Source organism: Branchiostoma floridae, chromosome 3 (assembly GCF_000003815.2).
Source record: "Branchiostoma floridae strain S238N-H82 chromosome 3, Bfl_VNyyK, whole genome shotgun sequence".
In the NCBI taxonomy this organism is placed as follows: domain Eukaryota; kingdom Metazoa; phylum Chordata; class Leptocardii; order Amphioxiformes; family Branchiostomatidae; genus Branchiostoma; species Branchiostoma floridae.
The window spans coordinates 25,849,771-25,877,469 of NC_049981.1; the positions used below are offsets into that span (position 1 = coordinate 25,849,771).

Genomic DNA, 27,699 nt, shown 5'->3' on the forward strand with positions numbered 1-27,699 from the left:
TGCTACAAGGTCAATAATCCTGCTATACAATACGGCGACAAAGTATTAATGTTCCCCAAGCTGCCTTTAAATCTCAGACTGCTATCTCGTAATGTGGAAGTGGATAGCAGGGGTGTTGATGTGCGGCATACTGATTGGCCTCAAAGTTTTGCCGACAATATGGCGGTTGGAATCTGTAGCACTGCAGCACTGCCCGTATTTGGTGTCGGGTGTGTCACGTGATGTCCGGATAGGGGCCTGATTGGATGGCGCGGGTGGATGGTGAGAAACACGCACACACACACACAGTGCTGTGCTCATTTAGCCGCTGGAGGTGTTAGCGTCCGGACGGTGGCAGCGCGTGGTGCAGATCGATACACTTCTGTCTTGGGATCGAAACGAGGGAACTGTCAACGCCACAGGAGCAGGTTAGTTGAGACTTTAATGGCGACATGTGCATTGTATCCTCTAAACATAATAATTGAAATATGTGGAATAAAGCTAATTGTTGGACGTATGGATGAACCGAAACGTAGGAAAGCAATGAGCACCCTGCTGGCGATCAGCCTAGTTTGTGATTTTTTGTGCATGTGTCAATAATCAGTTGCAAAGTCAACTGTCAACAAGAACTAGACACTTTTCCACCCTTGACCAACTCGTTATGTCGATTGCAATTGTCATCAGGCATGTGCATGAGTTATCTTGTTGTGATGAATTGATGATAGTTTCTGTTGGATGTTTGATTGAGTTTTGTCCGTTGCATACGGTACCCTTTCCGACTCGACACGTGGAAACTGTAGACGGGATATCCTTTTATACACGAACACCACTTTTATACGATGCGTGATATTTGTGCCCTAAGCGTCTGTCGTTCTACCGTTAAAACTGAGTATCTGTATCTATAAAGCCGGTATAACCGCCCTTTGGCGTCACACACCAGTTTCGCAGGCAAGTTAACAGTATTGCCTATGGTGTGGTCTTGCGATTCGTCGTATGGGGCTAAAATTTACGGAGTGTTCCTGACGCATGTGATAGTGGTGTATCAAACGCCTTTTATCCACAGATGGTCTCATAGATCACTTAGCGACAATCCGTCCCTCAACACTGGGGCATACGAGCAACCCTGACCAAGGTCAACCAAGACCATGCCTTTGGTAGATTCGTGTAGGTCTTATGTAGACCATAACTGCGAATTGCACACAGGTTACATAAATCAAAGAGACTGTCTATGTGTGTTGCTGAATGCTGACTGCTCACGTCAGGCCAGGGAGCACCATTCTGTGTGGAACGCGTTTTCCGACTGAGGCTGACTTTTAAAGTCAAGGTCCGTACCATTGTTGAGATTTCATATTGTGGTTGCGAGTGGCGGGGTTACATTTCGTTTCATTTATCTATTTATCCAAGGACAAACTTATCGCCACTAGGACAGTTTTCAATTAGCCAATTAGGTCGTCGCATATAACATAAAATCAACTTAAATGAATCAATAATAAAAATTTATATAACAAACCAAAGAAATATTAACAAACTAAAGAAATAAAACCAAGCAATAAAATTTAAAAAATGACGTAAATAATGTAGAAAATGGAATTGTGCAACAGTACGTAGCAAAGCGTACCTACATGTATAGATTGTAAATAACACCAGTAGAAATATTGGCACCCTAAAGAACCCCGGTAAATATCACTGACTGTACTCCAGTTTATGCAAAAACCGAGCTACTAGCAGTAAAAGAGATTGACACAACGTCGTGAAGACCTTCTACACCTTCTTATTTGGAGTCATAAACTGCCGAATGCAAAGCTTTTGAATACGTATACCTTAATTCTTCTCCCTAGGCCTAATACAAATGTCAATCCCACAGCTACGCTAAAGCCTCCCTAAGCAGTAACACCCCATTCAGATCTGGTTGTGCGTGACAATATTGGATACAAATCCCTTCAACCTCTGCCGATATCCATCACGAGAACGTTCTGTTGTGATTTACAGTGAACACCTGAAGCGCGTAGCAGGCGCAGATTGCGGAACTACTGAGTCCGTAAGCAGGGAGACTGGTACTAACGGCGGACTAGATCCCAGAAATGGAAAACATTGATCCGCAGATGGCATTTGGAGCGAGGTGAAAATGACAAATCTGCTTCACGGATCGGATCGACTTGTTGACTTGAAGAAGTGGTCGATTCACTCCCTAAGTGCCATATTGTAATAAAATGGGGCTATAGGGTAAAGACATATATACACTATATAAACTTTTACAAACCATATTTCACTATTTCATACACTTAAGAATGTAAAAAGATTAAAATTTCTAAGTGCACATGTTTGTGTCTGTGCGTGTCTCTGTGCCCTCCTGGCTGCTATTCCCGGCTCTGCATAAGAAATTCAGCTTTTTTTCTTTATTTTTGTTCTATACATGTCACGGCCTTGATTTTTGGTGGCTGGTGGCAAATAGTGATGAAGAAGTGGTGTAGGTTTAGACCCCTAGATACTTGCTCTGATTCTTTAATTATCTATGAAGATTTGAGTGTGGTTGGTACATTTCATGACCTCGCGTTCACATAAGGACTCGCCAAGGTCAGCTGTTCCGTTATCTCCACAGGACAGCAACAGTAAAATCACCTTAAACTTGCACTACACCGTCAAGGTCGACCTCTCCCATATTCTCCGATATCTCTCACCCACTGCCGCTCGCCTGTATGTACGAGGGCACAAACCAATGCCGGACACATTTCTTACCGGAAATGTTGCGATTACAGTCCTCTCTTTCTACCTGCCAACGTTACATATGTATTGGTTAGTTCAGAGCATGGACATTATAGAATCGTTTTAGAATTTACAATTTAGAATTTTCATGGATGATAGCAGGTCCTCTCTACATCTTCCTTATTCATTGATATCATCTGCCTGCCTACCTCAACGCATAATTGTCATGTAAATGTAGGATTTCAAAATCAACAAAACAATCGGAGATGGCACACTTCACCCCCTTTATCGACCCTCCCTGTCCCGCAACTAAAAATGACAGCACCGAAAGTGTATGGTAGCGATCGCTCCATTGTGTTCTAAGGGGCTCACAGAAAGCACAGACACACCGACACAGATGGACACAGATAGGCGTACACATCGACATATATAGGCGTACACACCTATATAGATTGGCGTACACACCTACACGGATATGCGTACACACCGACACAGATGAACATAGATAAGCGTACACACCGACACACAGATAGGCGTACACACCGACACAGATAGGCGTACACACCGACACAGATATGCGTACACACCGACACGGATATGCGTACACACCGACACAGATGAACATAGATAAGCGTACACACCGACACACAGATAGGCGTACACACCGACACAGATAGGCGTACACACCGACACAGATAGGCGTACACACCGACAAAGATAGGCGTACACACCGACACAGATGGACACACATACAGATAAACACACAGATAAGTGTTCACACGGACACGCACAGACAGACAGACAGACAAACCAAAGAACTTCACTCCCTTAAGCTGAAGCACTGACATAAAGAAGTTGTTGGTTTGAGAAATGTGCTTAATCCAGCGTCGCCGGCACTGAGCTGTATAATAATACACTTTAGTTACGGAAGGTTTCACTTCCCAACCCAAACGTAAAATTACATCCAGGAAAGTCACCGATAAATCACTATCCGTGTAATAGAATTATCATATTAGTCTCTTCTCTCCATCTGTCAACAGTAGTAAAACGACAACATGCAGGGGTCCATAAGTATACTTAGCAGTTTCATCAAATACAGCTGTATTTGTATGTTTACAGTTACGCAAAGGTTCTTACATGTACGTATACTAATAAAATCGGTCACGTTTTCAGCTATGATAATCATTGTAAAGTATATAAATCAGATAGCCCTAAAAAGCTTAACAGCTACGTAAAGTTTCCTATGTATACTTGTAAATCGGTTACGTTAACAAATAGGATTATAAAGTATATAACTAAGATAGCCCTATATACGGTCAAATGACAAGAATATAAGTCAATTTAGTAAACTTGCCAAATGAATTCTTTTTGCGACGATGAAATTGTCCTGACTTTGGTAAATTACCAAGTACGCAAATAGAACGGTTCAGTTTTCGGAGAGATTGCGGAGGTATACAAATAGTCGTCGGTAGTATACTAACAAAAGTTCCCTGTACTCGGTAAAATTACCAAGTATTCAAAGAGAATTTGCACTTTATTCGATCAAGTGGCTAAATAGACAATAGAATTGCCCTGTATTTACTGGGTATATTTAGGAGCCCCTGTATAACAATGTTGGAACGGCAGCGCGGCTGTTACATGCTCCTCCACAGCGGGAACATGATGATTTGCTGTCTCCCCGCCGCCGCCTTTGCAGAATAAATCCCCGTGGATCTGCTAACGAGCGACACGGGGTTTCCCAGCGCCATCATTCATGAGCAGTTTTCCGGGTCCTCCAAACCAAACAAGCCGTCAGCGCGTAGCGAGGAGAAGATATACGACTTCGCCCTGACGCGCGCATGAAAAACGGCACCTCTGAGGAGCTGTGATGGTGGAATGCGTAAAACAGATCAATCATATGCAGCGTTAATCTCCAAGCAGATGTTGGGAGGTTAAATCGTTACGTTTCTCCAGATGCCCACAACTGCCTATCAGAAGGGAAGCCAGAAAAGTATGAAGATTTAACCTCCCAACATCTGCTTGGGGATCAACGCTGCATATGATTTATCTGTTTTACGCATTTCGCTATCTCAGCTCCTCAGGGGTGTTGTTTTTCGTGCGCGAATCAGGATGTGACGTCACTGTCGTCTCGTCCTAACAGAATTCTAATCTCCAAGCAGATGTAGAGGCGGGAGGTCGCACGGCCGAGCTTATCGAACAGTACAATAACCCAACACCAATGCTAGTTAGTTGGGTTGGGAGGCCCTCAGAGAAACCTGACGGTTAAAAGAGGTTGCGATTTTCCAACCGTACTTCTGCTAGGGGATTATTGGTAGTGATTTTAGACAGGCCTGAAAATCACGTAGACTTGTAGTTGTTGTAGGAGGCTAAATCGTTAAAGTTTCCTGGCTTCTCTCTCTGTGTTAGACTGCGTTGAGGAGGTAGCTATATAACAATGCAGCATCACAAACATCTGCTTGGAGATGGAATCTTGCCTGCGATACTAGTCTAACCCAACCGTACTCCCCACAAGCTGATGTAGCGGTGAAGCTCACAAAGCCTCAGCTAAAAGATCGCGCCGAGATGTTCTCCGAATCTGTAGAAAATTGGTTGTCATTACATCTCGGCGGACGTGAAAGCCCTTTAACCCCGCCGGGGACATACCCGCCGTGTTATCTCGGCGCCGGGGATTGTTGTGGATGGGGAGCAGGGTCGCCCTGAGATAGGAGAGAGATCGACTGTGCTGCTGCCGACATGAGGGCGAACCAAGGACGGGGAAAGGGAGTGTGAAGAGTGGTATGACACCTTAACTTTTCACACAAACACACAGAGCCACACACACACACGCACACACACACAAACACACATACACAAACACACACACACACACACAAAGAACACATACACACACACAGACACACGCACAAGCACACTCTCGATCAAACACGTTCATACAGACACGCACAAAAATGCATAGACATACACATACATGCATACATACCGATCGATCTCTATATCTCTGTTTACACCACAAGTTATAATTCACAGTTCATCCTTTTGTAAGAAAAGGAACTATCTGAAGCTTATCCTTGCCCTCATTAGAAACTTTGATCACCCTCCTACCACAACAAGTTTATGAGATTTCATTTTGATCGGACTGAAGTGCCCTGTCCGACATACGGGTCGCGGCATTGTCCTCTGCTGTCAGCGTCTCTGTCTTTAATCAACACCACACAATGGGGGAGAGGAATATCGCTTGCCTCCGTTACAACCCGGGCCGCTAGTAATTTTCTGCGCGGATACTGGACTGTTAATCTGTAAATAATCGAAAAAAGTTTGCAAAATTTGTAAGACCTATAAATGGTTTCTTGGTGGTTTTCAGTACCAGTGACTGATGACTTGCAGCATTACCTTAACAGTAGAATTGACGCGAACTTTTGGTATCAATGCATGTCTTTATCTTCGACTAGTCCATCCCTCAATTTCGAGTCAAGTTGCCTCTTCACTTTCGAAGATCTCTTTCTTCAGACAGTGCCCTCTGCGTCTTTATTCCGAGAGATCCAGTGCTCTTGAAAGTCACCCCAGGGTCTGGCCCCTCGTGACGTGCTCCCTTTGAAGCCAGCTTGAGTGCACTAAGAGGTGAATTAAGCACCTCCCGGGCAGGATAAGTGTTAAGCGTCAGCGCTGGCGCAAATTGACTTTCTCGGTAGGTCTACGCGCTCACCATGGTGGGGAAGAATCCGGGGGGAAGTAATTTGGGTTAATGCAAGGTCGAGAGCCAAGCGTCTTTCCTGTTCTTTGATTTCAGCCCGCACAGCGCGTGTCGAGAAACTCTACTCAAGTTACTTCTAACACTTCTAACACACTCTTACAGAAGACGCTAAGGAGATATCTAATGCGTGCATCGCAGGCGATTTAAAGGAGATATCTAATGCGTGCATCGCAGGCGATTTAAAGGAGATATCTAATGCGTGCATCGCAGGCGATTTAAGAACCACGGGTTGTTCAGCACCAAGGAGAGAGACATTTAGAACGATTGGACAGTCAAGAAAAGAGGCCTGCCACAAATTGAATTTATTGCTGTAAATCTAAAGGAAAGGTGCAAAATAATTGAACACAGCAATATAAAGGAAATCCACAGAAGTTTGCAAGTGGCTGTTGACACCTCACTGTTCGTAAATTGCCGTGCACTACTGATCAGTGTCGCTTTCTTCTCATGTGCAGATCAGGGGAACGCTTGCGAGCCACATAACAACTCGCTTTTGCACCAAAGAAACCATTTCAAGAGCGATATCCTAGCAATAAACGTGTGATTAGCTCCCTAAATTGTGTATAAGTTAGCGTCTTTACGCAGGGGGCCGCACACACGGGACACATTCACACTCGCTATCTCTATGGGTAGGAAGTCAATAGGTGCCCGCGGCGTTCACAATGTGATATGAAGCGAGCTGTGCCAGTACAAACAGCCTCTGGGTAAAACGTCTTTAAGTGAGATATTACGTCGATAAGAAGGTAGGAATATCAGCACCATGGAGAGAGACAATTATCAGCACCATTGAAAGAGACAATTAGAGACACTTAAAGAAATCGCGAGTAACTTTTTAAAAATCTAGGCGCAGCCATGGTAAACTCAAACCTGGACTTGAGTTTTGCAGAAGCCAGACCCATTCATGGACCGAACAATGGTCTTAGACACGGCCTCGTGTAGAAATGCAGTATTATATGGAACGTTTGGTAAAAAGGCCGGTTATAAAATTAGCTTTAAACTACGTCTGTGATGGTTGCAATCATTCTCCAGTTAAACTGTAGTTTCTAACACAAAAATAGACGAAGGAAAATTTTCAAACTGTCCCACTCCAGTTATTTTTACTAAAACATAGACAGGACAAAATTTATGTAAATCTTTTTTCTGTACGTGGGTTGGAAATTATAGTTAAACTTTGCTTCCGAAAGCTACAGAGTTATCAAGCTCCCGGCACCGCGCTCAAGTTCACTGTCATGGCGTCCGTCACACCAGTTCGACCCCTCCAAGTTCACCTTGATAATGGCGCTCACGCCCGCCTTTGATCCATCTATCGAGCGGAAAAGAGCCACCGGCGCCTCCTCCTGAAGGAAGATCGTGTTTCTGATGAAGAATTCGGAAGGGTCGTGCTGAGAGGATGCCAGTAATTGATGATGGGTGGAGGGCGCTTCTGTTGCCTCTAAACGTTTCCAATACGAATACGAGTGCGTCGGTCTCACGGCATGTACACATTCGCTCTGCGCTCTGCTCTATTTCTTAAGTTAGGATGTAGTCACGCGACCATGTATATTAAGTCCGTTTGAGGTATATATTAACATTTTCATACGCAGTCGTAAGGACAATACGTACCTCATACGCATCTAATTCGTTTTGTGTCAGTTTTAGGTACGCGTACTGCGCCGTGTTGTGCGCATGTCTGCCTACATAAAACTGATCCTTTAAAGGGGGTTCACTCTTGCGTATATATTCTGTATAAGGTCCGTTTGGAGTTCTTGGCCTCTACCAGGCTTCACAGGTCACTGTAAAAAATAGCAGGAAGTTGAACAAATTTAGATGCCAAATGAGTTAGTGGCATAGAAGTAGGGTTTACGACCCAGCTAACGCGTCTGACATATCATCTGTCTATTTTTGCTCATTTTCTATTATTTTTCCAGCAGCCTGTTGAGCCTGGTAGAGGCTAAGACTTCCATATACGGACGTTCATACAGACTTGACGTGAGTTCCGCACTAACGTATCTTTCTTTCTGACCTTCCTAACCCCGCGAACTAGCCAAAGACAAACATAATTTAGACTCACATGCACGCTGCAGACTGGCAATGGCTCTTTGATACCTCAAAGTAACAGAATCTCCTGAATAGCTGAAAAAGAACAAAACAAGCCTGCCTACAAAGTCGGATTGAGGTTATATTTTTCAACACCATTGTGACAGAACGCCGCTGTTATAGCCGAGATGAAATGATGACTTGGATCTGATGGGCTCACGAGGATCTAGCAGAGAGATGTGTGAGTTATTGGGATGAGCTGTGGAAGCGGAGAGACAGCCAATGGGTCGTGTAATTGAGGTACGGGAAAGGGACCACAGTCAGTTGAACACTGCTTAATAAAGACACCGTTCCCACAGAATGCATGTTCCCAATAGAGACGCCTACACCACACATTAGAACGAAAAGCAACAGAGCGAAAATAAGTAAATGAGAATTGTAATTCTATACACGCTTGGGTGATCTCTGAGCAACTTTATCAGTCCTGTCAGAGCTTGGAAAGTTGCAGTGTGATTAGGTTACACCTCAGGAAATCCAAGAACAGTCCAGATGGCCACAGTTGACAAGACAGTTGATAAACAGAGAGAGATGGGAGGAGCCTGAGATGCGTATGAGGTGCGTACAAAACGACAATGAAAGCACAATAACAAAAAGTAATGATAGGTTGGCGTGAATACAGCTTATGATGTAAATTCTTTTAATGTACTTCATATACCACCACCACCACCCACTCTGATCCAAACGTTTCCACTACAATGCCATGCGCGCGTCTCAATCTAAAAAGTCTTCTCAAACGATCACGACAACATCAGTCCTGTTAGCCTCCTGTTCCACACCAATGAAAAGCTATGTATCTGTTTACCTATAATCCTCCAAGGCACAACTAGCAATTTCAGATTGCACGAGCTCCTAATCAGGTCCTAATGCTTTCCCTTTTGGTCCTTTCATAGCCCCATGCTTGCGCATACACGCTTGATTTGCCGCAGTCGGGACGATACGTGCATATGAATGTTTCAGGGAACCCTGTCGAGTTCCCACCCACCACGAACACAACTGTCACGAGATAAGTGGGGAGTTAAGTCGCTGTGAGATGGCACATGTATGAGTTTATTCATTACATGCAGAGAGACTGATTATGATAACAGTAGACCGTGTTTACATAACTCGATGCGCTTCTAAAATGACAGAAATACAGTAAAGGTCTGATGGCTGTTTAGCTTCTCCGTTTTTATTAATCCAGTAAAGATGGAAGCTATAACACAGTATATTAGCTAAAACAATGGCCTCAGAAACACATTGGAATCAACACATTGTAGTTTTGTGCACACAAAGTTACAGGTCTTACCATTGCCATGCTTCGTCAATTATATGAAGTCTTTTGTTCCAAGTATGGCAGCCAAAGATTCATTACTATTAAAAAAACTCGACTTTCATCGTCTTCGCAGTATAAGGAGTTCACCGCACTTAATGCCCCCCCCCCCTCCACCACCACACACACATGAACAGCGGGACAGTTGAGCGGGACCTTGCTGAGTGGGGCTGCGGTTGGGAAGGGTCGCGGCGGTCAGCAGCAAACAAAAAACAAGACGGCTCGCCTCAGTGCAAGTACTACAAAAGTGGTAACAATGTAGTACTAACATGGGGAACATTCAGTTTCTAAAAGACAGACCAACCCAGATATAGATGTGTACACAAATGTGCCATGCGGTTAAGGTTTGATACAACACCTCGCTGTCCATGAATCGTAGCGTTGTCTAGTCTCTTATGGCAATAGTTGACTGTAGTAAAACACTGCACGGGTGAGTGAACTGTGCATCTCTCTCTGTAAAGATAGATCGCCTCTCGATGAATTTGGTCGTAACGTTCTATATCCCCCGTGGAGCCTTGTTGAGCCTTTTGCTGTCGTTATCTCACTGACCCGTCGCACTTCCCACACGATGCATCCTCGGGCATGGAAGATGTACCCGCCACTGTGCTACTACGCCATATACGAGTCATGGATGTGAGCCAAAATGGAGCCTAGAAATAGCTGTCTAGTCCCCGGTCCCCATTTAAGCCCCGTTCCGGATGGGTACTGTATTGGGCAAAAAGAACTGGATAGGGAAACGGGCAACGGACAATGGGCACTGGGTAGGGCTACAGCATATAAGTACTTGTTTGTTCGTTTGGTCATTTCTGTCACTATAAGAGTCTCTTACAAAGGGAGATTGGACCCACGGTCATCTATGGATCGTCTATGGAATTTCACATCTTCAGATCTAAGAGGTCCGAGAAAATCTGTAGTCATTAATGAACACGCGACTATTAAAAGATCCCGCAACATCTATGAAAGGCCGCTATATTCCGTCGGCAATGATTAACACTAAGGAAAACAAACATACAAGCAAGAAACACAATATAAATGTGACTGTCTGAAATAACACGTTTACGCAAAGTGCGCTTAAACAAAGTGCGTTTTTACAAAATTCAAGCACTATTTTGAGGAGGAAAAGTATTTAGAAGTTTTCAAACGTCTGAAACTTTTACCGTAAGTCAGCGTAATTACTCCCAGGATGAAGGATTATCGGTGCATGTTCAGGGGGTACGCGCGGTTACCCAAAACGGAAGCAATCCATTAACTGCGATGGTGCTACCTACTCCCTGTGGGAACAGTGCATCTATAAGCCTTGCCCCACGAAGTTATCCGCACTAATATAGCAGAACTGACATATAACCCTAAATATATTTCTCATTAAGTACTGATGAAGGTACACGCCGGGATGTCGCCACAGACAGACCCCCGCAGATTTCTCGCTGGAAATTCCCGGTCCTGGCGGGAAATCCTCATAATTGCCTGACAATGATGAAAACATACAGACGATACGATTCTGCGGTCCCGCGGCGCTGGAAATATTCAACTCTACCACCAGTCGCGTCTCCACTTCTGATATGATTAACTCATCAAGCTAGTCTTAGAGCGAAAGGACAAGAGATTTCAAACCATCTCCTCTGAGATTTGAGTAAAAGTTCAGGTTTGATGCTAGCGTAATTTTGTCACTACCTCAGACAGGCAGATGCCATTGCCGGCACGTCGCTAGGGATAGGATTAATTTGTTCCCAAATCGCTCCACCTTTGTCAGCATCGGGCTGAATATGACACGGATCACTGTCATAACGAGACGGTGTGTTGGCGTAAGTATCGTAGATTTTGCGGCTTATTGGTACTATTTGTAATCCTTGCACGTTTTTTTCTTCATGACAAAAATTATAGCCTGGATGAATGTGTAGGATGACGTCTCTCTCTCTACGGTAGCATAGATTATGGAATAATTTCCTCCCAAATCTAACAATAATTCATTTAGGCCACAGCAAGTAAATTTTATGGATGACATCCTCTGCAGACTGCAAAATTGTGAGATAGAGCGAAAAAAAACAAGATGGGTAGAAAAAAACAAGATGGCTAAATTTTCAAAATAGACACCATGAATGTTGTAAGAAGAGTTAAAGTGACAAAACATGGTAGTACTGACCACAAATCATTCATTCCTGTATTAAAGAAGTGAACTAGCGTAGTAAAAGTGACACTAGTCTGGTAAACTGGTATCACTTACCAAGTTGGCAACTTCACCTATGACTTCCATAGTGGTGCCACTTTTCCAACCATCCAGCTGGTTTCACTTCTATGACTGCAATCATGGCTACCTCGCTAATGTCACTCCTACAAGTACAATCATTAGGCCCCAATACAACATACTTTCCCATTTTGGTACTTTCTTGTCATGTTGACCATCTCCGAAGAAGAAGAAAAAATCTTGTTGAAGAAAAAATCTTGTTTTTTTCTGAAATCAGGCAAAAATTAATGAGCGCGCGGATGTCATCCATAAAATCTACTTGCTGTGGCCTTATTTGTAACAAAAAATTCATTATTTTCTTCTTTTTTCCTATATGTAACTGCCACGAAAGAATACGACAACACTGAGTTTGTATCGGCCACACCAAGAGGCACCATACTAGTATTCTCACTACAACGTTTTCTGTATTGTTACTGTCGTATCTATGATCTGACGAGGCAACGCCGAATCTCACAATGCCTGAGTAAGACGAACAGATGAATTGATGAATTATAGACTTTCACTGCCTTGATGAGTAGATGCTGATCGCGGATTCACGTGTCTGGATGATGAGTTTATCAAATATTATATGAAGAAAAAAGCGAAAACAGCAATGGCCTACGAGTACAAGCATTGCGATACATTGAGGCAAGTGATAAATTCTTGGTTTTATTGTTGAAGCTTAGATGCTGATGCTGTTTTGTCATGTGTCTGGATCATGGCTGTATGAAGGATGCTTCTTATTTACATTGTCTTCGGGTATTTTAATGTCTCATGACACAGTGGAACAGTACTGTGACTAACTATATCGTCACTATTTGTTAATCCGCAATAATACGACAAAAAATGACAGCCATGCCCGCCAGAATTGTCGTATATTACTTGCAATAATTACTTATGAATAATCCATGGTAATAAAGCGACTGTATGTGGTCTTCCAGCAAAACAAGACGAGTGACATCTTTCGCATGCACACGTGGACACTTTCTCCTATTTACATGTCTCCGAGGAGAAAAAAAAGTTTACTGGCACGAATACGTTTGGCCATGTTTGTCCTTTGCTGCTGTTAGAATAATGACCATTTACGTGCGCCAAAAAGCAGTTACTCAAGCAACTGGATATGGTTTTGGAAACGGTCAGACGTCTCAGACAGCCATCCTGAGTCTTTCGTCAGTGACACTGGAGAATTCTTGTTGGAGAGAGTCTATACATCATAATTGTGAATTGATATGCAAAAGCCATTAACTCGTCAATCTAGACTAGGATCAAAAGGACAAGAGATTTCAAACCGTCTCCTCTGAGATTTGAGTAAAAGTTAAGAACAGGTTCATCTTAACTGTGAATTGATATGCAAAAATGGGAAGACAAATTTTTAGTAACCAAAACAATTACATGATACGATATGATATGTTGTATTTCACGAAAAAGAATTAGGTTATATAGCCCAGATAATCAACTATTACAGCTCAAGTTATTGTCCACAGGTCATCAAGTCTAGGTGCGACAGTGTCACTGCAGCTGGGATATGCCTCGGAAAGAAGACTGACAGATACAGCTTACAGAAGATACAACGTCCGACTGCCTGGAGGGCTGTCTTCCGCTCGGTGTGATTTCTGGCGTCCACGCGGCGTGTGAACATGCACAGGCGCCTGGTTCCTTCACTCGGCTTAAGGAATATGCAGAGCCTCTGTCTGGACGTACGACGGCACCCAGTGACACGAGACTGAGGCAGTAGCCGTGAGACATAGACGTACAGGACGATTTCAGGGGCTTTAAGAAAGACGCATATGAGAGTCGGAGTATTATGTATGCAGCTTTATAGGATCCTGTACGCATGATTATTAGAGTTTAACAAGAGTATATGGCGATAAAGTGATTCGGGGCATCTAGATAGACGACCATTAGTAGTATGTGTGTCAACCAGAGAGACACAGAGACGTGATTTATTCACATTGGCTGTAGAGTCGGACAAGTGACGACAGTCGACGACATCGCTGGGATTCACTCCGTCTGGTCTTACCACGTTTGGCTTATTTGCGTATGCTCAAAAGGTCGTGCTGGAATAGCACTTAGTTTTACTGCCACGGACCACGGTGCAGTAGAAGACACACACGCCGTTCAGAATTGACGTGGTTACAAGCAATAATTCTAACAGAAAATCCCAGTTACTGTCCGGCGGCTTTACAAGATGACGGGCGGGATCAGTAACGTCACCAACAGCACGGACATTCGGGACATGAAGTCACGCGTGTTTGTGGGAAACTTGAACACGGTGAAGGTGTCCAAGGCGGAGGTGGAGAACGTCTTCTCCCGTTACGGGAGGATCAGGGGCTTCTCCATCCACAAGGGGTACGCCTTCGTGCAGTACACGGACGAGGCGGAGGCTCGGGCGGCGGTCACGGGGGAGGACGGCCGAGAAATCGCCGGGCAAGTTCTCGGTAACTTCACTTGATATTTTTGCACTCACTCAGTCTTTGTAAAACCTTATACAAATGTAGCATCAGATACTTTACATCAGAATGGGACCAATCAATCGATCAAAAATAGGAAGACACGCATGTACAGGCAAAGTCACAGACACACATAGATACTCACACATCAGGTTTTTTTCAAACTTTCCGGGCAGGCCTGGAAGCGAGCTCCAGTCTTAAGCCAATGTACATGTAGCTTTAAGTATCACTTTTCATCGCACGTCAACAGCTTACTTCATAAGGTCACCAGAATGTTTCTCTGTGCTAGTGGGGAATTCCTCAAATGCTAATGGATTCACCTCTCACCCTAGAGCCGTGGAGAACCTTAGATTACCCTGGAATGAAAAGATTTGTAGTCATTACGGTAGCGCGGATGTTATTACAGAAATCTGTCTTGATCTCTTGGTTTATCTTGCATGGAGAAGCGTTATTGTTTGACATTTGAGTTTGGTCTTTAGTGCGCCCCGGGGTTCATTGCAGCTGTAAAACTACCAATATTGTGCAGAGCCCTGGAACTTTGCAATAGCACCAACACAGCCCGTATAGTTTGGGAAATAGGTAGCGTTTTATCCGGAAAGTTCAGCCAATTAATCAGGGATCGTAGTAAAAGATCATTTACGAGCATTCGTGCTAGAGAATACAGTAAGTTTTGTGCTTCGAGTTCTGTGTCATATTCTATGCCAATTTCTCTCTGTAGCTAGATTTCTGAAAATGTATTTCTTAAAACAGTATATAGATACGCCACTCGTGATTTAAAGATATGATTTAACTTGAAAATGAAAAATCGTGAAGCGTACTTCTTTAATTTTTTTGCAACAAAAAAAGTAAGGCTGTGTTTCACGTAGAAGTGTTATTCCTTAGAATTCGTATCTCGTGAATCTTGTCAGCCTCCCCATCTCTCAATGTCTGTACACAATAAGACTACTTGATACATATCGTAGAGAGGCATTGTGATATTGCTGTTTGTCGTGATAACTTTTTCTGTGTCTGCAGTCGCTGGTACGTCTATTATTTTGTTTTGCGTACAAATGATTTCCTCACCTTCTTTGATAAGCGATTATCATCGTTTTCATCATCGTCATCAGCAGCAGCATAGTTGCCACATATGAATAGCTACAAGTACTTAGACAGTCAATCATCGTTCTCTATTCATTCTTCTCATCTGCTTGTCGCTATGTCCCCTCCTACCCACAACCCATCCCTGCAAGGTTTCCATTTACTGTCCTCTTGAAAGTTTGGCGACCCTCGTACCCTTGTCACAGTTGTCTATCAGCGGCACAAAGTGCTCTTGTCTTTAGTGTCCCCTGGAGCGTTTCCCAATGTCATCATGAATGTGAGGTTATTGAAACATAACACTTCTTACGTCGCTAATGGTCTGTGATCTTAATCAGACTAGACAGGCTTGGCGGTCTGGGAATATGGGAATCCCTGCGCGTATCATATTCATACCAACCAGAGCTCAGGTGAGATTCTATGGCGGTTAGATGCTACGTGAGTGAATGTGACATAGTGCAACCAATTATTATCCAATTTATTCAAAACGCCCATTATCTTGGGAAACACGCGGGTAGAGACAAATGTGTAAACAATGGTATGAGATATATGATTTTGAAAAATATGCATGATCTCCGCCTGTTTAACTCCATGTGAGTATGTATTCATCCAAAGATCTAAGATGTTTTGAATAGTGTATAGAGAGTCATGACCAAAGCATCATACTTATGTCGTTCTTTATAGCTTGTGAAAACCTCCTTCTGCATGATACCCCTCGACATGGCCCGAGTGGAAAATATGGTCGAGTACGGTAATAAGTAGCGCTACAAGACACGGAAGCTGCCCTCTATAGTAGCGTAGATCATTAGATAAGCTCCTCCACACAGCAAGATCTAACAAAGACTCCATGTGTCACAACTTGCTCTGTATAATTCTCCTGCAGTCTTGAACGTCAGGAAACAAACGATAATGCAAACATCTATGACGTCTACTGTAATGTTCCAAGCCTGCGTCAGAAATATCAACAGATAAAATCCATTGGTTTTGTAGCTACGAATCTGGTATTTTGTTTACCTTCGTAAAGGAAGCATAATGTTTTTGCTCTGTTTCTTCTTCTTCTCCTCCAAATAAATAAGGTCAATGACCTGGACCAAACGGCTGTCATCATGGCACCGTGGTGTTAGATTAGATTATGTAGAATGTGGCAGGACAGGGCTGGAGGATGTGGTCACCATATGTATGAAGATGTTGGAGTAAGAATGAACAGACCATCATTTTGTTAGGCTAGAACATATTATGGTAAACATCATGTATTTGCTTACAAGTGTTACCTTTCTAGTTCCATTCGTATTTCCCCATCCATTGTGAAATGTTTGGAAAAACCGACCGTGTTGCAATAAATGGGGCGTGGCGGGACACCTTCAGTGACATTTGCCGGCATTCACGCCTGGTAGGACAGAGCCATGGCACAAACATCCCTCCCACCCCCGGTAGAACAAATTGCAGTGAGTTCCGGTGGCAAAGGAACACAATTTGGAAGCTCGGGGAATCGGACACACCGTGTTTGTAGCGCAGATGCATATCAATGTTTGGTTGTAAATGGAAAATAAAAGTTGCTGATAAATACAGGAATAACGGGCCACCAACACGTGGTTACAAAGGTCAGGAGGTCCTTATCTACTTGTGTCGAATGAGTAAGGTTTGACTGTTTGTGTTCCATTTACAAAGGAAACAGCCAGACGCCTACGTGGTTAAGATAGAAACAGTCTAGACTTGCTAGGAATTTCTTACAAGTTTTGACCAAAATGAGAAATAACAATGAATTTTTATTTGAAAATCACAAGTTGATTTTCAAATTTCAACAAGATATGAATGTTCATGTCAGTGTGAGTGCATGACGACCTGCCAAAAGGATGAACACACAAACATTAACAGCCAGTGTTTCAGTACCAAGGGGAGTAACATACAACGTTAGTTGATAATATCCCTGCAAAGATATCTTGTTAGTTACATAATGGGGGCATTACCTCTTTTAAATAAGCTGTAATTTGTTGATCACAAACTATTTGGCAAATGTAAGCATGTGCCACTACAGTAATGGAATATGTATATCAAATATGACATCCGAATATACCACAACAGTTTGTAGAACGTGCTCCAATTTGTCCAGGGTCTTCACCTCCTGTCAAACAAACCAGCGTTCAAATTTCACGCCTGACGAACATCTGGTGTTCTGAAACCTGCCAGCGGGCATGCAGGCGTATCGAATCAGCCATGCGGTCGGACCTCAGGCGATTTGAAAGATAATATTCTTCTAAACAGAGGTCATGTGTTATGAAGCTTTCAAGATGTTGACTGCAAGGTCATGAAAGTGCTCTGTCTGATAGACCGTACACCTGTGAAATGTCGGTCATAGAGCTCGCTAGAAACATATTTAAATAGCTCGCTCGAAAAATTCAAATTCGCACATTTTAAAGACTTTCTCCATATCTGCCGACATTCAAAAATACTCATCCCCATTACAATGTTTCTTTGTCACATTCTTTTAATTGAGGGAGGACACAAATCACTTAAAAAGGTCACACTACATAGATTTACAGTTACTTTAAGATCCAAAAAGACGGCGCGTGAAACACGGAGACTGAGTCGCATCCTTTCATCTGCTTGAAGCTAAAGCAAATGTGTCTTTCACACTCTCGAGGACATTTAAATGTCAGCCAGCGCCTGTGATTGACTCGGTGTTAACGGGGTTCTTGCTTGTAGTTTTACACACGTTATAAGGTTAGCGGCACCCCGTCACAACATCCATCAGTCATCATTAGTGACGCCACGCGAGACTCAGTTACAATAAGCCGGGTGAAGTCTCCCACGAACCCGCTGTCAGATACAATCTCTACACAACCGCTGCGCTCTTCCGCAGGTGACGGAGACTTAGGTTCGTGGTCAGAGTTAAATTCCGAGAGGGATGTTTTCTTCTCATTCGTGACAACATCATCACTGTTAACTCTTAACCCTGATGGTTTTTGATACCATACTTTAGAATGTTAGCAATTACTGCCAGCTTTACAGAGTATAATTTACTGACATCGTGTTCATATTCTAAGTGGTATTGTAAACGCCTACTCTTCAAACAACCCACGTAAAAAAACGTTGTACATTGGGTGTTCATCGTTTTCATCCAAGACTCAAGATCGTCTTTCTCAAGATTTCTTCAACTGCATTGATAAGCAAATGCCAATAAAGTAGAAGTGCCTAACTGTACCCTCTGTGGCAGTAGAGAGTAGGAGACAGGCAGACAGAAAGACGGGAAGAGAGAAAAAGAGAGAGGTACACACATACACAGACAAGCCAAATAACATTTCATTGCCTTGGTCATCAAGAACTGTAAAGTATGTTTGTACATGTTTCATCTCAGCACAGATATAGATGAATATCCCTTCTGCGTTGTTATGGTGCTAAATGGCAGATCGCGGGGTTACTCAGTACATGTGTGCGTCCTTCACGGCGTAACGCGGCTCAAGACTGGCTTGAATGTCAGCCATGTTGGCCGAACCGATGTGAAGATGGTGCCATCAATCTGTAACGGAAGATGCACCTCTGCACCATAGGATTTTGTCTCTCTTGGATAGTTCGCAGTCTGCATTGATATGATTTAGATTCAGCTTTCTTACTTTTGACTTTGGTATGTCACATCTTTAAACATACGCGTGAGCCAACAGTTGCAGTACTGAGATGTATTCGCCTTGCTGAGCAATAAACTGAGCTGAAACCCTCCAATGCAACACTTACAAGGCTGGAAAAGAACACTTATTGAATATTTGAAAATAATCCAGTCGCATCCATTATTCTCATATTGGTTAAACCCTTAAGGTAAACTTTAATTGTACCATCATTGGCTCTAAATTAAGCCTTCGGGCTCGGTTGTCTCATGTCAGTTTTTTCTGTAGGTTTTACACAATCCGATCGTCCTGTTTGTGGTAGTCTGAAACGTTTGCCAACGATTTAAGCTAATGTTTGAAATGAACCATAAGATCTTAAAAGCTGCATACTTTTCTTTGTATGAAAGAACATTCAATCACGTATTGGTTAGATTAGGATAACAAACATCAATTTCTCTCTCTCTCTCTCTCTCTCTCTCTAGATCTCTCTCTCTAGATTTCCAGATATCTCTCTCACTAGATCCCTTTCTATCTTTCTTTCCCTCTCTCTTCCTCATGTACTGTGATATTTTCCCCAAACTTCAGTGCCCCGCAGGGATATCTAAATTACCCACTGTAGTCTTCATTTCCACAAACCCGGTGATTTTTTGGCGTCGCTGTCACTTTTTCAATTTTTTTATTTTATTGCAACATTAATACAGTACAAAACATAGTGGTGCCCCCACTCAAGCACACAGGCTTATATTACAGACACCACTAGACAAAATAACAACACAACATAGGACAAAAAAGATGAAACGGGTACGGGAACGCCTAATTCTAAAAAGAAACGGACGGATAAACTTATGTTACCAATGGTAAATGATTAAGGATAGTCAAAAAGCAATTTTAAAATCGTTTTATTTCGGATAAATATGATTGAGTTATGGAGAGAATTTGGGAATTTATATCAGATGTCAGTAAAGCCGATCCTTTAAGTAGCAGATAAACAAAAGAACTATCAGATAACGAATTTAAATCTAACAGAGGAATATTCAGGTTTTCAAGTCTGTCTAAGAGGAGTGTACGTTGTTGAACACAATTAGGACAGTGAAGCAGATAATGAGGAGTGCCATACACGCCCACAAGCACACAAACCTCCGATGACAAACTGCGGAGTTGGTATCTCTTCAAAGTGTTGCTCCGCAGGCCAGCTCATTGAAGTATTCAGTACAAAGCCAAGCAGCTTGATATGAATATCCGCCTATATGGCTGGAATATATCACCAACGCACGCAATGGCCGAGTGGTAGAGTGTTGCCTTGCACTCGGTAGGTCGCGAATTTGATCCACGGCCGAGACTTTATAAATAGTACATGCTGCTTTCTCTGCACTCAGCATTTGGGAAAAATTATGGATGTTGAACACACATGTGCACAACACTACCAATGGACTAATCCCCTACTGTAGTGGTTACACAGACGTTGTGTGGCCCAAGAACTGCTCTAACGGAGACGGACGAACACGCAACATATCAGCCACAAATTCAGCACCAAGGAGAGCATCAAACAAAATCTAGTCGATAGTATCCCTGCAAAGATCTCGTTACTTCCATTTCTATTTTGGAGGTAATACATATTTTATCAGCGTTATTTTTTAGACGCAAACTATTGGGGTGATGTAACCGTGTGTCATGCTATTCGTATGTCACATCTGGCATCTGAAATACCACAACAGTTGGTAGAACGTTAACGTTTCCAATTTGCCCAGGGTCATTGACATTGCCTCCTGTCAAACAAATATCCGTGTACGTCCCATGACAGGCATCTCTCTCACAGCGACGGTTATTGCTATGGTTATTTGTTTTACTTACCACGATAGCAACATAATCAAAGGCATCGTATTCTACATAGACTCGGTACTAATCAGTAGAAAGGAATTATAGTATTTGTGACGGTAAGCATTGGATATGGCGTATGTAGGAAGGTGCATCAGAAACCAATAGAAATGATAAACGAATTTTCATGTGTGAATGTGTATTTTTTTTATTACGCGTCGATATCTTACGATGAACTGATATTCGCATTTACCAACTTGGACCTGACACGTGTACGAGCTATACCAGGGTTTGATACCTGACGTTCCAGACTTGAAGTTGAGTCTTCTTTACTGATGTAAAAAAAAAATGGGTACCTGACTTGAGTTCAGAAAACGCGGTAAAATGAGTGCCCTAGACACAGTGAATAACAACCCAAATGCCTCAAAAAGACCTTTACCTGAAATGCGTAGGCCGTATGAGGTTTCAAGTTTCCTGCAATCACAAATCAAACTTGAGCGTTGGCTGCAACCGAACTGAGTAAACCTCCGAAAGCTATCTCGTTCCGAAAAGCCACATCTAAAGATTGACATCCAGGTCTCCATAATTCACGGCGTGATGAAACGTGCGTGGGAACATCGTAACGGAAGCCGCGGGCAGTTAACAATCTTAGAAAAGCGATAAGAACAAGAGCATGACTACGGCGATAACGACGGTGCCGCATGTTATCTTTCATGTACATCTTCGACAGTTCCACTGTTTTTGCCCATGCAAAACTCATCAACGGTATTTATGACCCACATAGAGAGCCGCTGGATCTATTTGGCATTAGTGGCAGCCGTCATGTTCTAGCGTTTGATGGGTGTAATGGTCGTACGGGGATAGCAGTGTGACTAATGTAACAACCGTAAACCTCATAACGATGAGTAACGTGAAGGCTTGCCTCGCTTTAAGATGGCGATCTCTCCGGGGACGAGAAGGTCGAATGATTAACGGACCTGCATGTGTAATCTTCAAACATGTTACACCCATACATGAGACAAACGTGCAGGCACGGCTCACAAACCACCCTATGTTAGATCTGATTCACTCTTTCAGTCGCTTTCTTTGTGAGCGAATTTGCGTAGAAGTAATCATAGGAGCAAAGTGGATATATGCTGGCCTTACTCTGCAAGCAGACGTTGGGGAAGATTATATCAGACGGAATAATACCAATTACATATAAACCACCTTTCAATAAGATATGATTGCATTTGACAGTGAAGAAGAAGAAGAAAGACAAAGATTTGGTCCCTAAATAAGTTTGGTCCCTAAAGACAATTCCGCTTAGAATTCGGAGCAGTGTGAGCTCGCCTAATGACAGAACACCCAACACCACTTATTTAGATTCTACCGATAATCTGATTCTATCAACTGAGACGTTAATGTGAACGCAACAACCGTCCTGTCGAGATACTCAGTTGGCGGTTTTACGATGATGAAGAATGTGCCGGCAATGTGCTTTATGGTCATCTCGTGATGACGCTATCTGTAGGCGTGGATTGGAAAGGTCGGGCAATGACTGATGGAAGTGAGAAGGCCATGTATTTGTATCTATATAGCCGGTATAAGTGTTCTTTGGCATAACGCACAAGCTTCCGTATCTGTATCTGTATAGCCGCCCATCGGCGCAACAAACCAGCCTCAGGCACACTGTGCGGGAGTGGCTGGACACATTACACCGAGCGACATGTGACACCTTACTTGTACATCTGCACGTACATGTATATCATACAATTTCACACTTTTTATTTCTGAATATAGGCAATTCTTTCGACAATATACACAAACTATAGCAGTAACCCATGTCTCTTACTGATATATCTTTCCAAATCCAACCTGCAATTTTATATACCTAGTTGACGTCTGCGCGCTTCGATGTCTAAGATACATAGCTTAGATACAGATTTTTCCGTGATGCTAAAGGCGCAATGCGAGTGACCGGGGCAGCGGTACAAAGTCCTGTAATGGTCCACGCAGGCCCATGAGGTCATCAAGTTTTTATGTAGGCGTACGTGTGTGTGGAAGTGGAAGTGTCGAATCAATACCGCCACTCTTTAAAGTGCCTCTGAAAGCAGGACCAAGCCTTGGTTCAAATAATGGGTAAACCCAGGGCACGCTTGTACGACCGTCCGGGTGGTCGTAAAACTTGTCCTCCGGCTTCCTCGGCGCTACCAGAGTGCTGTCGCGGGGCGCTTGCGGAGATGGGGGAGAGATAAAAGCAGCTAATCAGATCGGCTATGGTGACTTTCCGCCACCGAAGGGCCCGTTTGGTTGTAAAATGTTCCTTTGACACGACGCCCTTAAGTATACCGTTTCTGCAAAGTGTTGCCATTGACTTACAAAGCATGCAGATCTGGGCAATTTTCAGGAATTCTTTTCTTCGTAGACTGAGATGCATCCATGTCCACTGACAATGCCTTTAATCAAATGTAAGATACAACAATACAGCATTTGCTATTTGCTCATGATATCGTGTCTTTCTTATTCTACTTGTGTCTCTTTTTTTTTCTTTCACAGATTGCAATCTAGTCTCGGAACCCAAACCAGACCGACCCAGAGCAGCAAAAAGAGCAACTACACCTATGAACGGCAGGTAGATCTCACACAGTTTACGTATGTAAATCCAAACACTGCAACATATGTACACATACTCGCACATTTTTGTAATAATGACTGCGAAACAACTGAAGTTCTTTATGACAAAAATTACCTTTCATAAAGGTCTGGTTTGCCCTATTACTTACCCAACACTTGGCACATATATATATATACATACCAAGGACGGGGAAAGGAGTGTGAGGAGTGGTATGACACCTTTGACACAAACACACATACACACACACAGAGAGAGAGAGAGAGAGAGAGAGAGAGAGAGAGAGAGAGAGAGAGAGAGAGAGAGACTTGACTTTAAGTTAAAGATTTAATTTCCTTTCTGTTCTATTTCTCCTTTTCACTGTCCCTCCTAAATTCTTGTATAATAGATGTCGATAGGTCAGCTGATTCTAGACATTTTGCAAACGTTTAGGGTGAGCGAAAAGACGGTTAGTTAAGTTGATGTCGTGATTCACCTTTCAGGACGGCCATGGAGGACCATGCCATCACCGTGCTGTCGCCTCTGCTTCTCCGAGAATTCTGTCACTTACGGGAGCCACCCAACAGGTCAGTATACTAGTTTTCAGCCTACAGATACAATATATTCAGCCAAAGAAAAAAACATAGCTTTACATAATATTCTCCCCTTTTAAAGCTCGACCCCCGTAATGATAATGGCCTGGTGATGTTGCCTTTGTGTCCTAGCTTGCTTACCGTAAAACTCAATGAAACTATAAAAAAAAATCAGTTTTAGATCAACTTTATCTAACGTAGAACGTTTATCATTATTTGTGGTTTTGTAAAATTGTGTAGTATTGTACTAGTGTTCAGCGTCCCAGTGTCCGCATACGCACTTGGAAAAATATCAGTGGCCCATCCACAGTCTCGTGAAACAGTAGGTAACTACCATGTTACTTTTCCTCCAAAATGCAGGTTGATGAGACAGACATTTCTGACGAACGGACAACCTCCCCCTCCCCCTCTCCTCCCGGGATACCGACTGTTGAAGAAGTCACGTGGTCGCCCAGTGACCAATGGGATGAGCAGAAAACACAACACTATGAATCGATCAGCCATGATGTCAGGTAGGAGAGATGACATCATCGCCCCCCCCCCCTCCCTGAATGACGAAACTCAGATATCTCTATACACGCATTTTCCTTCCCTAAAACCCTCCCCAATAAAAAACAAGTGTGTGGATAAACAAATCATTATTCGTCCTACTGTTTCCCTATGTAATTTGCAATGTACGGAGGTTCTTATGTCCCAATGTGGTTGTTTGACACCTCAGCATTCCGTATATTGTAATTCCTGATTATTTTCAATGTAAAGTTACTTATATGTTCACGGTTTTCACGGTGACGACTGTACCGTAAACTTATCATTACCGATAACAAATAAATCGTCAACTATTCATACGCGCACCTGCTGCCACCGTGAACATTTAGTTCCGAGAACAAGTTAAAGTGCCTTCTCGGTACCAAACTTTCTCGGTCTATGAAAATCTAACACGTTCTCGGAACTAAATGTTCATGGTGGCGGCAGGTGCGTGTAAAAATCGGCAATTTATTTGTTGTCGGTTATGATAAGTTCACGTTACAGTGGTCACAGTGAAAACCGTGAACATAAAGCACACTGAAATAATTAGGAATTACAGACTTGAGTTGTATAACTCGTTTCACCTGCTCTATCGGGGGATCCGATCACTGAATCATTACTTAACACCAAAGTATATACACTGTTGGTTTCGACATTTCAGCTGTATCCGCGTGTAGAGGGTACTAAACTCCGTGAAGGGGTGAAGTCTATCATCCCTGATTGCCTTGTTTCCTTTCCGTAATGCAGACATCCTGATCTGTGGACGCTGCAAGGACATGTTTTCCACCCTGGAGCGACTACGTCATCACAAGTTGGTGGGGTGCCGGCCTCGCCCCACCTGTCCCTGTGGCAAGGGTGACGCCAACACAGAAAAAGGTGACGTCAACACAGTAACAGACAGAATGTTGTTCTAGTAACTACTACATTTCAATACAGTCGATGAGTCAGCTATTAATCGAAAGAAAGCTTTTTAAAAAAAACACAATGTAAGAAGGGTTAACCTAGCCGACTTTTCTGACACGTTTAGGGACGCATCCCTGCCGCAACGCCATCATGTGTCAGGGAGTAGTGACAGGACAGACAGACAGACAGACAGACAAACGCTAGTGAAAATATAACCTTGACAATTCATGGAGATAAAAAGCTTACAAGACATACGAGAACTCAAATTTTGGAATTGTTTGTTACCTTCCAGATACGCCATTTGACTGGGTATGCAGATTCTGTCATCAGTCGTTTGACGGCCCTTGGCCATTGATGCAACACGCAAGCGCGGTGCACAACAACACCATTTACTCTGAAGCAGGGCAAGACCCCGGAAACCTCCTCAACGGGCATCATCAGGCAGAGGAGACAGAGTCGTCAGGATCCTTGTCCAGTGTTGAAACCCGGGGAAGTGACAGTTCCTCCGATGAAGTAATAAATGTAAGTATAACCGACCGTAGTTTTTTTCTTAGTTGAAGATATCTAGAGATCGTCAGCTATCGCAATCATCTAGATATGTATGCATTCCTTTGTGTACATCAGAATGATAATCATTTTTATTTTCTATCAGGGAGTTCGTGATGAGTTACTGATTCAGCCTGACGACCACACGATAGACCAAGGGACTTAACCATGATGTCATTTGAAAGAAGATATGATTTGATGTAATCTCCAAGCAAATGTAGAGAGACAAAATCCTAACGTTTGCCAAGCTCTCGTTTGGAAAGTTCGGATACTCCGTGGAACTGGAAGTTTGAGAAACATTACGATTTTGTCTTCCTGCATCTGCTTGGAGATTAGACTTACAGAGCATCCAGCTGGGGAATACGAAGCAATGTGTTTGTATAATGACGTTGAACTAACCACGGAATAAGTGTAGACAGTCCAATTGATTTGTATGCGTGTTAAATGTACAGAGCATTTTAGTATTATTAGTTGAGTCAATGTATATCAGAGAGGTATCGACTCTGTTCTTGACAGTAGCTGCCCGTACGGAATTGACATGCTTTATTGGTATTGTATACTTTTGCATTTAGTAAATGTGACCATTTGAATATTAAAAAGCATAGGCTTAAGTTGGTCCGCTCTATATACTAGTTTTGCTACACGTCATGTCATAGTCATTTCAAATTAATGTGTATATGTTGTAAATCAACATGAGTCTCCATTCTAGTGTATTTACAGTCGTTCCATAGTTAATAACAGTGGCAGCATCAAATAGAAATATGGTGATAGAAAAAGTGGCAAAAATGAGATACACATTTATCCTACTTATAAGGTATAGAATAAACTGCTGTTGAGTGATTGATTTGATTTATTATACGCATCTTCTATAGATTTTGTAAAGCGGAGAACGTCTTCAACTTGGACTACAACTTGCTAGCCGCCATGCTAGATAGAGATGCCTGGTCAGACATTGTTAATGGCACCTCATATGTGGACGAACTGAACTGAACTGAGAACGTCTTGGTTACTACTTGTAACCAAACAAGCGAAATATTTATGGTGAAAAGCAACGTAACAAAGCTGTCTAGAAGCTATACCTGGCTGCTGTTCTGTCATTGTTGCGATGTATATTCACTATACATACAATATCAAGACAGGTCGTTCAGTACGTACAGAGTGATAAAGGACGGTCTACATATCGCTTAGTTCAGTGAGCGCTGCCCTTGAATTCTGCAGCGCGAAACCGCCCAGCTATAAATCTGTTAAGCGAGCCGTAATATTCGATACCTCCAGTCCAATAAGCGTCACCTGGGGGATACTTAAAGCTTTATTATGGGGCAGGGAAGGTGACAGCCGCTTAGTGAGACAATCGTTCATTCTCACCTTCAGACGAACGGGGCAATGTCAGATAAAGGTGGAGTGACATCAATTTCAATAGGAACGGAAAAGAGTCAAAGTAACAAATTGATGGGAGCCCTCCAGGTCAAGGGTGATATCTTGATTGTACCTGTCTAAAACAGCCAGGGGAATTTCCCTAGTACAGTTGGTACAATGAGCCTGCATCTATGAATACAGTACATAAC

At 42.9% G+C, this 27,699-nt stretch overlaps 1 protein-coding gene across 1 annotated transcript; it reads left to right on the forward strand.

The window, feature by feature from the left end:
* The first annotated feature begins 315 nt into the window (after positions 1–315).
* Positions 316–27,699, forward strand: LOC118412712 (heterogeneous nuclear ribonucleoprotein C-like). The gene is made up of 8 exons (XM_035815740.1): positions 316–407; positions 13,521–14,474; positions 23,513–23,588; positions 24,071–24,154; positions 24,521–24,672; positions 25,433–25,561; positions 25,881–26,110; positions 26,241–27,699. Exons 2-8 carry the CDS (start codon positions 14,225–14,227, stop codon positions 26,298–26,300), a joined length of 981 nt encoding a protein of 326 aa, XP_035671633.1. The 5' UTR covers positions 316–407; positions 13,521–14,224; the 3' UTR covers positions 26,301–27,699.

Excerpts from the sequence above, each read along its gene's own strand:
- LOC118412712 (XM_035815740.1), top strand. The coding sequence starts at position 14,225 with ATGACGGGCGGGATCAGTAACGTCACCAACAGCACGGACATTCGGGAC. Across the intron at positions 25,562-25,880 it reads TGACGCCAACACAGAAAAAG|ATACGCCATTTGACTGGGTA; the intron begins GTGACGTCAACA and ends GTTACCTTCCAG. Across the intron at positions 26,111-26,240 it reads CCTCCGATGAAGTAATAAAT|GGAGTTCGTGATGAGTTACT; the intron begins GTAAGTATAACC and ends ATTTTCTATCAG.